Source organism: Otolemur garnettii, unplaced genomic scaffold, assembly GCF_000181295.1.
Source record: "Otolemur garnettii isolate 467f Iridium unplaced genomic scaffold, OtoGar3 scaffold00010, whole genome shotgun sequence".
NCBI lineage: Eukaryota > Metazoa > Chordata > Mammalia > Primates > Galagidae > Otolemur > Otolemur garnettii.
In genome coordinates, this window is record NW_003852405.1 from 29,853,677 (window position 1) to 29,867,157 (window position 13,481).

Here is a 13,481-nt window from a genome sequence, read left to right on the forward strand (position 1 = left end):
CATATTCTGTACAGTCTTCTGATTTTAAGGAAGACTGCTGTTATTTTAATCCTAAACTAAGTTGTTTCTGCTATTATTTTAATCCTAAACTAAGTTGTTTCATCAAACATATTATAGTTTCTCCACTGTACAAGTGCGTGTGTGCCTGAGAATATGTGTGTGTGTTTTTAAATGCATGAGAGGTTAGTACTGATGCCCTGATAATTATATATGTCTCGCTCAGCTTCCTATTATTAAAATAGATCTCTCCCTCTTTTTTATTGAATTTTTAATTTCTAGCACATGTGTATTACAGAAAAGGCCCAATGTAGGTCACTAAGTGCCAACATAAATGATGAGGCAAAGGGAGTTCCCCATTTCCCAGTGCCTGTTAGCCTGAAAACAGCCCTGAGCGGCCTTCTTATGCTTTTTGACTCTGAAGTCCTACAGGTCTGCCCACAGCTGAGGTGTGAACTTATTGTTCGTGCCAAATACATCAGCTAAGGTGGGAACCCTAATTCATTTAACAGAAGTGTGTCAGCGTTGCTCTGCAAAGACCATCTTCAAGAGGAAAAAAGAAATACTGTTTTTCAGCACTATATCCTGTCTTTCAAGTCTAAGACTTTTCGATTTTGCCCATTTTTTCTTGGTTCAAGTTTTCCTGGGGTTAGGAGCTACATATTCTGTAGTAGTTAAGAATAACCAGACATCTCTGTCTTTGGAACTGAGAGACAGCAACAGTACTTTTTTGGATAAACTAGGCACGTCTTTGTGTCTCCTGGCTGAGTCCTGAGTCTCGCATGATGGTTTTGTTTTATTTTGTGCTTTCTGTCCCAGCTTCTTCTTTGTCCTTGTTCAGGGAGCTTGGGTACTGACAGAGGGGACCAGACGAGGGTTCCCAAATTCTCAGAGAAGGTGGCTTTAAACCCCTTCCCACTCCAGATATGACTAAAGGTTTGCAAACCTAAGGACTGTGAGCCAATTCAGTCTCTGTTGTGGATAATGCAGTAGCACAAGAAACTTCCAAAACGGTGAAGTGCAAATAGCGAAACCGAAGCTGTGCTTAAAACCCTTGCCAACTTCCAAAACTCACCGCACAGACAGGGAGGAATAACACAGCGCCGATTTCTTTTTCACTCCTTGATTGGGGATGGACGGCGCGTGCTGGCGAAGATCTGCTAGGTAGAGATCTTGATACTGTATTTACCAATCAGGGTCCCCTCTTGTGTTTTCTTAAAGTGACTTCAGTGCACCCTATTTCCTAAATGATCCTTAAAAGTGACTCTGTTTCTTTTCATCATCTTCACCGGAGGCAGGAACATCTTGAAACATTGATTCTATTTGCTGCTAGCTTTCATTAATTTCTTCCATCCCTAAAGGGGAGCCACATTGGTGCCAGCTAATTAAGACCTATTTAGGGCGGCTCAGAGTCCTTTATCAGCCCAGAATTAGCTTTGCTCTTTTAATGGGGGGCTGTAGCGCTTTTTCAATTATTACTTAATTAAATAATGTGCCGATATCTGCCAGCATATTTCTAAAGTGAAGTGCAAGCTGCCGTTGCCCACCTGCCCACAGGAAAGCAGAAAACTTCCCTGTCTCTCTACTGCTTCTCCAGAAAAGTTAGTATTCCCTGTGCGTCTGTAAGTGCCAGGCACACAGCACATTGCTCAATGTGGAGTGTGCAGCCACGTGCCACTGTCAGCTCCACAGCACCTCCAGGCTGTTTTGGTGTTCAGATGCATTAATGCAAACGTGTACATGTCAGCAGGCTAATATCATTTATGCATGCCAATCATTCCAAGCAGGAAAAAAAAAAGATATTTTGGTCCAGATCGTTTTGAATGTAAGATTTTTAGCACCAAAGGTTTGTGGAAGAAGTAAAAATTCTGTAGAATTCACAATTCTGGTTTTCCAGAAAGTGGAAATACAAAGGTGGCCCCTGCCCAGCTGCCCAAGAATTCCAAAGAAAACTGGTCCCCCAAAGACAAAGAAGGAAAGTCAGGTAGCCTGCCCTTTCTGTTCCCAGCCTTTCCCATAAGGACATCCTTTCTAAAGTAGGTTTAGAAGTAACTGATCAAAAAGCAAATTAAATTTTACTTGATTTAAAAAGGCAGCCCAAAATGCACGCACGCTGGTTTCAACTTGCTCAGAGACGTTTCATGGTGCATGTATCTTTCCTACTACTTCATGGTTCCTCCATGAGAAATCCCGTAAGATGAAAAATCATAATTTCTGGCAAAATGAAAAGATGCCTGCCTTACATAGGAATGTCGTATTTTTTTTTTTTAAAAAAAAAACGAATTTTGACAATTTGAAGAAGCAAGCTGAGAAGTGAATTTTTCCTGGAGGAACTTCATGGAATCATTTTCCTATCATGAGTCACTTTAACTATTAGTGACACTTTTTTAATTCTATAAAGTATACATAATGATAGTGACATGATGTCCCCATGAGAAACCTGATGATGAAATAAGGACTTGCTAAAAAGTTCCAGTAAGTACAAACCAGGCAAGACAGCTTTACAACAAAACTAAAATTAAACATCCACCCCGTCTTCCCATTCCCTTGTGCTCGCACTGACATATACCACTTAACTGATTTTTATTTACTTAGGAGAAAAAATATCGATAACTTTTTTTGACCAACACACACATTATAAGCATAGACCCACACGAATGGTTGCCAATTAAATGATTTCTTTGATGCCAAATAATCTTAATATGTTTACAGTAATTATATTGCTTATTGTGCTGTTGTTGGTATCCTAAGACTGTTGTGTGTGTTGTTGTTGGACAAAGCAGATGAATAATTACTTTGGTGTCTCTGGGACCTGGGATTTTTCAGGAGAGTAGAAAAAAGAAACAGATGTAAGACAGATGTTGTAAAATAAAAACCTGGTGGCCATAGATTTGAATGGAAAGTTTCAGATTGAACTCATAATGTTAACAATGAAGAGGAACCAAGGTTCTTTGGAGAAATACCTGGTCTGCATCAGGATATGCACAAAAGAGGCTGAAACTTCTGTAATTCCTGGAAGCCAAGAGGCTACGCCAGTAAGGGTACATCAAAAGGATTCAAAGCCACCCAGGAGGAAGTTCCACAGGCCAAAATAGGAAAAAATGAGCATGAGGAATATAATTTTAACAAATGGTAATACTTCAAATATGTTTAAACCTATAAGTTGATACGTAAACATTAATAATAATAAACTTACTGATCACTTTTGGAGGACGCCAGGGAACTATGCACTAAGGCTAGTGAATAGGAAGAACTCATTGGGAATGTCTTCTGTCTTAGGGTAACGGAGTGGTTAGCGAGGATAAGTTACTCTTTATAAAGGGTATCAGCTAATAAGTGGAAAAAAATGTTCAAATGTCACCACTTTGCAACCCTAAGAAATTATTGGCTCTGACATTAAAAGAGACAAAAGTAGACGCTTTCTACTGACAGAAGTACTGCCCAATGGTCTAGCAAAAAAAAAAAAAAAATTGGACCTGAACCCTATCAAGTCTCAATAGCAACATAAAATAAAGACCATGGGGGAGCCATTAGCAAATCTAGTTCGGGTAAAAATCTATAACTACTAGTTCCTGGGTTGCTTCCACAACAGACAGACAGAGGGACAGAGGGGGAGGCAGCTACGTAGGTTTAAAGAAATACAGCAAATATATGAATCACTTGCAATGAATGGCCATTATGCTAATTCTGATTCAAGTCAATGTCAGCACCCTGGGAGGCCCAGGAGAGTGGATTGCTCAAGCTAAGGAGGTCAAGACCACCCTGAGCAAGAGAAAGACCCCATCTCTACTGAAAATAGAAAACTAGCTGGCCACTGCAGCAGGTGCCTGTAGTACCAGCAAGAGGATCATTTGAGCCCAAGAGTCTGAGGTTGCTGAGCTATGATGTTCTGGCACTCTACTCAGGATGACAGAGGGAGACACTCTGTCTCCAAATTTTTTTCCTTTCGAAGCATACACTGAAATATTTATGAACAAAAGGAAATGGCATCTGAGATTTGCTTAAATAAAAAAAAAACCTTAGTGGGAGAGAAACCAGGTATAGATGAAACAAGATTGGCCATGAGTTAATAATTATTCGAGCTGAGTGGTGGCTATACGGAGGTTTATAACACCACTGGTGTCTCTCTACTTTATATGTTTGACATTTTCTTTCATGAAAAGTTACAAAATATATGCTAGTTCAAAATCTGGCAATGAATGTCAGATCGTCATGGGAAATTCTTAGACAATAAAAGTCTCCAGTGTAGCTAAAGTTAGGATATAGACTTAAATTATAATGGGCACAGTAGCCTTTGTGGTAATTTTGGCCCACTTTCTGTTATCCAAATAGGGTTTACTATTGAATCATCCATTCTGCCATTTCTAAAATACTAGCATAGTTATCTTTTTCTTGTAGTACTCAGTGGAAAAACCAGACAGGAATACATTCCACGAAAAGGGGAGAAAAAAAAAATATATATATATATAGCAAGAAGGCATCATAAAATTATTTTGGCTTTTTTTTTACTTTTATTTTGGTAACTCTATCAGTTGAATGATACCTAAAAATTAATTTTACCAAAGGAACAAAACGACCAAGTTATTTTCCCACTATACAGCTTTCTCCCTCACAGTCAGGAGGGAAACAATCTCCCAGGACTCTTCTCCCTCTGTTCTTATTGTACAATCCGCACCTTTGGGATGGTGTTGTCTCCCTAAAAGCTCACAGCAAAAGCCAACATGATATAAACGTGTAAAAACATGAAAACATGAACCAACAGCATGCCAAGCTCTTCTTGGATATCTCCAAATTACTCTAGGGCGTATAGCTATGACTGGGGGTTGCCCCAAGGGTTTGCTCTCGTGAAAATTGCATTGCTCTGGGCTAGCGAGAGACCCAAGACTCCCCCAGCCCCTGAGAACGGTCATACCACACAGAATGGCACCACATGTGAGCGTGTTTCATGAAGGACCATCCAGCCTCCTTTAATCACTATTGCTCACCCCTTTGGACATCCCTTTTAGACTGACTCATCTCTAACCTTTGGGATTTTCTTGCTTATGTTAAGCCAGCGGTTCTCAACCTTCCTAACACGGTGATGTATTTTCAGTGTTACAAAGGGGTCGTAACCCACAGGTTGAGAACTGCTGTTCTAAGCAGTACAGCATGGCTGTTTCATATGAAGTTCCTCCGACTTGCATATGAAGCTGTACGTGTTGGGCACTCAGAAGTAGAAAATGTTAAGTTCAAATCAGCCCACATTATCAATAGGAGAGGAGGTCCATCTAGAGTATTTAAGTAATTATCAGCATTCAGATTATATTGAGATGTCAGAAACCGACCAGCCCACCACAAGCACACACCTCAACATAGCTACAAGTTTGATTTGATAACATAGAATAATGAAAGATACACATTTTAAGGAAATCGGAATGCTAATATTGGAACTACAGCAGATGTCCAATTTATCCATTTATTTGTGCTCATTGCACAAATAAGCAACAATCACCGATACTTGAAAACTTCAGCCCCTGGTTTCAACATCTTCCTCAAGCAATTCTTTATTGGGGCTAGATATGTGAATTAAGATCCACTGAAATTCCCCCTCTCTCCATTATGTTGGTTATCTTTCTGAAGAGAAGAAAAAAATGGCAGGCAATGGAACAGTTAGATAGAGCTGGGGAGCTGGAGAGGGAGCAACGAGTGGAAGTAGGGGAAGGAAGAGGAAGGAAATGAATGAGCCGAGGAGGCCTCAAGAAAGGGAAGTGGGCGGTATGGTCCAGAATGCTGAAGAAGGAGATGTGATAACAGAATGCAAACCGGCTTTTGGATAATTGAGTGAATGGTATTTATACCTCACTTCTCTTCAAGAATCTAACTGCTAATGATTTTAAGTGATGTATAATTTCAATATGGTCTTCTGCTTCACAAGTTAAATATCAAGTTATGATGTTCAAGATCACGGTGTCTATTTGCATGCAAGAAGATATGTGATCTTACCAGAGAATTGATAGCCTGTTCTGTTTGTAGTCTCAGGTAAATTTTGCCAGAATTTCCAGAAGAGTTTAGATCACAGCATAACCCCGAAATTCCTTAACATTTCTCAGTTTTGAAATAGAAACGTGTAGACTTCCTCTTTCAGCTGAATTCCAACTTAATCAATAGTGAAAGGAGCTAAACAAGAAAAAATATGTCTTGGGGAAGGATTCAGTGTATCTTAGAGCCTCAAGGCAATCAAAGTGGAGAGAATGGAAGATAGCATAAGTGGAATTAAATGCAACCTTACTACTGGCTCAACAAATTATCATAATAGCCAAAAATACACATATCAATCCATTAGAAAAATTCCATTCATTTGATAGCTAAAAAAAAGGACTCAGCAAGGACTTAGCATAAAAGATAACAAAACTCAATGAGGCTGCTTCAGAGAGGACTCACCGGTCTTTCCCCGTCTCCTTCTTAAAAACTCCATCACAGTAACTCATGCGCTTCTCTGTGGTCACGTAAATTTGGGCACTTGGATAGACGTCAACAGTCTTTTTCAACATGTTGTAAACGATTCCATTGCCGTCTTTCCTCATGTTACGGAAAGGGCCCCAAATAACATAAATGGTGGTATTGGCTTCCTTGAAAAAGTAATCAGGGTTTTTTAGCAGAAGTGGAACACTCGTATGGGACACAACTCGAATCATGGTCATGTGGCCAACATCTTCTTCATAACCTTTGGTGGGGGCGTTGTTCATTCTCCAAATGCAGGAGGACTGATCTATCTCACTCCCCACTTTCTGGCCAACCATCTGACCTGAGTTGGACACGATGGCACAGAGATCACAGTCCAGTTGCAAAGGCTGAAAAACAGAAAGTGAAAGAAGACCGGGAAGAAAGATGTATTAACAAGTTAGCAAATTCCCTCCACAAGTTCTTCTGGGAAAACAAAAATTCAGCCATTACATAATGTCTGAATATGGAAATATCTCTGAGCTACATACACATATTTACCTATCCTACACTCTCCACTATAGGTCATCAAGTTAGGGGTACGCTTCCATCAAAAAAGTAAATTATACAATTGAAACTAACTTTAACTTCTACAATCCCAATGTTTTGGCTGAAAATTATGTGGAAATATAGTAAATTGTTTTTAACCCCAAGTGATGCATTTTCTAAAATTGAGAACTGTAATTTCAAATGAAATAAGAAAATATATGGGGTCAGTGCCTGTGGCTCAAAAGTGTAGGGCACCGGCCCCATATGCCAGATATGGTGGGTTCAAACCCAGCCCCAGCCCCCTAAAAAGAAAATATACGGGCGGCGCCTGCGTCTCAAAGGAGTAGGGTGCTGGCCCCATATACTGGAGGTGGTGGGTTCAAATCCAGCCATGGCAAAAAAAAAAAAAAAAGAAAGAAAGAAAAAAGAAAATATGTAAAGATTTGATTTCTGTAATAAGGTTGGAAAAAAACTAAAAGATTTATGAAAGAAATATATACTGGCATCAATTTTGTATCTTACTTATATACATAAGTGGATATGTAGCACTTTACAAAAATATATATAATTCAGCAAATGGAGAGGTTCTGGAATAGATTTTTCAGAACCTAGAACTACTTAAGACAAGCAGCAAAAATATTATAAAGACTCTTCAAAATTCCCTCAAATAACCATGATAATTATGCTATTTTAGATGAATAAAGAAAGGGCTCTTTTCAGAACTCCGGGAAGGCATGTACTGCATTTCCAGAGCTGGTCTGAGTCTCTCTTCTTGTTTTATTTAAACACAGAGTCAACAAAGATTCATAGAAGTGGATTCAAATATAGATGGTCTAACTCTAAGCCCATAGCCCCTTTCATTACTCCTGCTTTCTCTTCTCCTAAAACAACCAAATAAATTACTTTTGGTGCTTTTCTCCCACATGAAGAAATGACTCCATCTTTTAAACAGTGATGAATAAGCAATGTGCTTTGTTAATACACATCTTTCTCCTCTCCCTTCTAGGAGATTCCACATTTTGCATCTGACATTTCATCTGAGGTTCTGCTGGGCTTACTGGTGAGTAGCCCCTCTCACACTGGTCACGTTGGGGACCGTCCTTATTTTACATACTATGCTGCACTTTAATGTATTGTTTAATTGTGCCTGTCCACGTACGAGCCTATCAACTCTGGAAGAACAATGTCTATCTTCGTCATTTCAACCCCACTGTCCACAAGTCCCTAGAACACAGTAGTAGCTCAGTTGGTTAAATTAGAATATTAAAGAAATTAGGTTAAAATAATTATATGAGAGACAAAGCACATCAGAAAGTTCACCCGGGTAGTCATCACACAACTGTAACAGATCATCTTTCCCATCAGTGACAGGTACTTACAGTATTTACTGAGCACCTACCATGTCCTGGGCATAGTTCCAGTGGTTGGAATTCAGCTGTGAAAATTATGAACAAAAATTCCTGCCTCCAAAGAGCTTACCTTCAAGTGGTGGAAAGTGGAGAAGGACAATAAATAAACTAGCCTACTATAAAAGATGTTAAATGCTGACAAGCTCTAAACAGAGAACAATGAAACCGGGAGGGGCAAGCAGAGGAGGGGTGAGGAGGTGTGCATCTGTGCCTGTGTCTCTGTGTGTTTGTGTTGGTGGTGTGATCAGAAAAAGCCCTCACTGGGCTGGGCACGGTGGCTCACATCTGTAATCCTAGCACTCTGGGAGGCCAAGGTGGCAGAATTTCTTGAGCTCAAGAGTTCAAGACCAGCCTGAGCAAGTGCAAGACCCCCATTTCTACTAGAAATAGAAAATTTAGCTAGGCATTATGGTCCCAGCTACCTGGGAGGCTGAGGCAGGAGGATCACTCAAACCCAACCCAAGAGTTTGAGGTTGCTGTGAGCTAGGCTGGGGCTATGACACTCTAGCCTAGGTGACAGAGTGAGACTTTAATCTAAAAAAAAGGCAAAGAAAAGAAAAGAGGCCTTGCTGAAAAAATGATATTTGAGAATTTGAGAAAAGACGTGAATGAAGTGAAAGAGCTGGCCACGTGGCTATCTGGGAAAAGCATCCCTGCAGAGTGAAGGTGAAGCCACGTGGATCCCTGCAAAAGGAAGGGACCAACAAATCAGTGTGCTCGGCAGGGGTAGTGGGGACTGAGGTGGCATTGGGGCCACAGCCACAGACGGGACAAACCGCCCCCAGCCTTTGACTTCATGTGAGATGAGGAGTCGCTGAAGGGCTCTGGGCAGAGAAGTGACTGATCCGCCCAGAGCTACAATTTAAAGCATCGGTGCTGGGTGGAGGGTTGATTAAAATAGGCCAGAGTGGAAGCAGGAAGCACAGGCTACTGCTACGACCCCAGCGAGAGAGGATGGTGGCTTGAACCCTGCTGAGTAGCAAAGGGGAGAGAGTAGCTCCTGCTCTGGAGCTACTTGGAAGGGAGAAGCCGCTGCACAGCTTCAGTCTTTTAACCTAAGCAACTAGAACACGGAACTGCCTCTAAACGGGGAGCAAAGACTTCAGGAAGATGGGGTTGGGAGGGGAAGATCGGGAGTTCATTTCCAGACCAGCTGCCTTGAACACAACCTCTCAGTCACATGCTGCAACAAAACTCCTCAAAACGCCTGAAAAACCTCCCTACGCCAAATATTACAAGTAATGTGGGCTACAGGCTCATTGTGAAGAACTTGAAAAATTAAAAAGTAATAGAAAAAAATGATAAAAATATTCCCTATTCACATTACTTTACAACACTATGTATATTTTTGTCATTTTCCCCCTTCTATATATATTATTCTAGAGAGGTTGATAAATATTATGTATGCAATTTGGTAGCCTTGGTTTTTCCATTTCATTTTGTATCATGAACCCTCCCCATGCAAGTAAATGGCACTTAGAGATCGTTTAAATGCCAGGGCAATATTTCGCTGTATGGATATACCATAATTATCTGTTTGCCTACTGCTGGCATTTAGTTATTGTCTGTTTTTTTTTTCTACCATAAAAAGTGCTCTGATGAATATCCTTATGCTTCCTGCTGTATTTTGGATGCTAATAGTACATTAATTTAAATTAATTTCTTTGATTTAGTTTTTATTGTGCTTTGATAGCATATACCAGACTGAAAAAGACGTCTGTTTATGTGAGATGTCAAAAGTAAGAATTTTGAAAGCTTGATTTGCAGAACCGAAAAAAGTCCATTTATGAGGTGTCTTAAACTTGATATCAAAGGGACTATCCATTACCCCTGCCACCATGAGTTCTCTAAAGTAGGTTAAACAGCAGGTGGACTCGGCCCCAGGTCCTTTCAAGGTGGGTGAGTGGACCAGGAGTCTTAGAAAATGGGGGTTTGTAGGTTGGTGTGCAGTGAAGACTTCACCAATGACTGGCTGTAGGCACAAACAGATGCTCGCTGGGGTTGGGCATCTGATACCGTTCATTTGTCCTCTACTTAGGAGCCTGCATTCTTTTAGGTAGTAAGGAAGAACACGATATTCCTCTTGCCAGGCGACACTTAGCTGAGTTCTCCAAATTCACTTAGTCATGCAAATCAATGCCTGATTTAAACTGTGTGTGTCATATGGCACACTCCAACTTATCACCAGGATGCATATGGTGCAAGGAGGTTACATTCCATCTACTGTTCCAAGAAATTGTCTCATTTTATAACAAAAGCGCATTTGGGGTATAGCTTCCATAAATTAAAAAAAAAATCAAAAAGAAGAAAAGAAACAACAGCCTTGGATGTGTTCTGATCTATAAAATGCAGCAATTTGCATTGAGTTTCCCCATCGTTACCATGAATTCGCTGGTTCTGCCGTAACCAGGCTTAATTTAACTAATAAGAATCAGCCTACTGGTCTCACTTCACAATTGTAACCTCTGAAAGTGATCAATTAAGATATCACAATCTGTTTCATGACATATTGGGATGCCGCAGTTGTGCAGATTATGAGGTCAGCTGCTAACTGACAACTTGAGGGCAAACACCAGAGAATAGTCTCTTGGTCACGTAGCAGGTGTGTCATTGGGCAGAACACTGTGGATGCAGTGGCTTTGGGTGATCTTTAAATTGCCCCTTTCACTTGGCCCTGTTTACCATGGCCGGAGGCTGTCCAGGCTTGATGGTCACAGATCTAACGATCTGATTTCCTGAGCAAGGTACCCAGAGATATGGCCGACTATGAGGATTACTCTATTTCCCACTGACTTCCAGGAACCATTTTTAGAGTCTGACTGGAGCATGGGGCTGGATGAATAAAACATTCCTAATCGTCATCAGAAGCTTCGGGGGGCACAAAGAGTGTGTGAAGGCCCAAGGGACTCATGTATACATTTGAAGGTCCCTTCAAACTATAGTAAGCTATGATGAAAAGAAAGAAATAAGCTAGGCCCAATGAACGGGCTGACCCCAAAGCTGCTCTTATCTAGTTATCTCAGTGGCTTTTATTAGCTTTATCACTACATCTTCTGATCTCAACCTTCTTTGTTAAAAGGCACTGCTGTTTCTTGAACTCGTTTATATTATTTGATTTGGAGGCCCTGCTTGAAATGTATCCCATATGTCTCTACTCACGCGGCCTCCGTCAGCAGCTCCTCTTCCTTTCCACATTGAAGCCCTGGATGTTCCAGGATGTTTGCTGAGGTTTATCTGGTTCCATTTCATCAAGCCCCATCTTAATTTTGAATTCTCCTTTTTGGTTGAATCACCTCTATTTGTTTCTTTTTATTGCAAACAAACTTCTCTTTATCTTATCTCTTGTACACGAAAATCTTCCTTGAAAACAACCTGTACACTCAAAGCACTTTCATTGGGCTTGAGCCGTGTCCCTAAAGTGGGGGCACCACAGATATTCAGCCTGTGTTGTCTGGGCAGCTAGGCTCCTGTCAAAGAAAGCCCACAAATGTCAAACACTTCCTTTTATATGACGTCTAAAATATTGATTATTTTTTAATGGTCATAACACTATTATTTGTTTGGGGTATTTTTTCCATCTACAAAAGTACACAAACTCTATGCCAGCATGCTTGACATAAACACTGAGCTTGGAGAGAGTGTAGCTTTTGATGAAGTCTATTGAACAACCAAGCAATTTTGATTTAGCACCTATCCTATGCAAGGCCCTATAAAGGGTCAAATAGTTTTAAAATTCTAATCAGTGTGAACTTAAACTCAGTACGCAGCGCAGAGGTACATGGGGGCAGTTTTGCAATCAACTGGGGTCAATTCCTGTACTATTTTAGAGGCTTAAAAAATTGCCTTGAAAAACAAGTCATTTCTCTGCCAAAATGAATCTTGACATTTTGCCTTCTTAAAAGGAAAAAAAGGACTTGATTCTTGGCTGGGATACCGGGGCAGGGTGAGAGAGAGAGGGAGGGAGGGAACAGCATGGAAGACACACAAGTATAGAATACTGTATATATATATTTTACATACATGTGATTAGATGCCTATTACGGGTGAATCATCCTGCCCAGCACTTTATTATATTACTCTACTTAATTTTCATAATAGATTTTTCAAGTTCATTTGTTGTATTTCCCATTACAGGGTTGAAGAAATCGAGTCAAACATGATGGGCAGTGGACACTAGATACCTTTCAGGTTTGAAGACTAGAGCATGCTAGGTTATCATAGTTATTAATGTCCACTGTTCTCAATATACACATGTAAATACTTCAAAGGATACTCAGTATTTTATTAAAATTATTTATATTCCTGGATGGAGCTGAAACACATTCTTCTTAGTAAAGTATCATGAGATGAGAATGGAAAAGCAGGTATCTAATGTACTCAACACTAATATGAAACCAGTAGATGATCTAATAATACACACCCACACAAGGAAAAAACTCAATTCAACGCAAGTTGGGGGAGGGAAGAAAAGGAAGAGGAGTTGTGGTGCTCCCACCTTCATGGGCACAATGTAAGGGTGGATGGCACACACCTCCTGGGTGCAGGATATAAACACAACAGGGACTTAAACAAATGCAAACATTGTAACCTCATCATTTGTGCCCTCATATTAATCAGAAACAATAAAAAATATTTATATTACATTATAAATGAATGATCTAAATATGCTGGTAGCTAAGAGTCTCCCCAAAACAGGACAAAATCTCTCAGTAGAAAGACTCCCCGAGAATCCTAGGTGTCACATGTGAGTGGAAGTAACTTGTCTCTTTTCTGGCAATGATACTAGCATGGCATAAGCAGTTATGCGGAAAAGTTTTTTCTTACTATTTTCAGTTTGGAATATGACTAAAATTTTAGTGTAAGATGAACTGATCATGACCAAATTGTTACTTTTAAAATAGTCCTTCACATCTAATTCAATTTGCTTTTCCCACTGTGTGGCTGTATTTATTTCTCAAGCAATAGATGACTCCCATGCATGTTGGGGTTGGGGGTGGGAATTAAGACCACAGCAAATGGTCGAAGCTGGTCTCCATGACTAAAGAGAACCCCTCACTACTGCCTGAAAGCCTCCATGAGGTAGGCTCGTGTTATAAACCCACACGG

The 13,481-nt window shown here is 40.3% G+C and overlaps 1 protein-coding gene across 2 annotated transcripts in view; it reads right to left on the reverse strand.

Annotated features, from left to right (window-relative positions):
• Window positions 1–13,481, reverse strand: part of ST6GALNAC3 (ST6 N-acetylgalactosaminide alpha-2,6-sialyltransferase 3) — a 488,690-nt gene that overhangs the window by 176,245 nt on the left and 298,964 nt on the right. For both annotated transcript variants that reach the window (XM_023509808.1, XM_023509807.1), the window contains one exon: window positions 6,418–6,827. In XM_023509808.1, coding sequence (XP_023365576.1) covers window positions 6,418–6,827 — 410 coding nt within the window. The remainder of the gene's footprint in view (window positions 1–6,417; window positions 6,828–13,481) is intronic.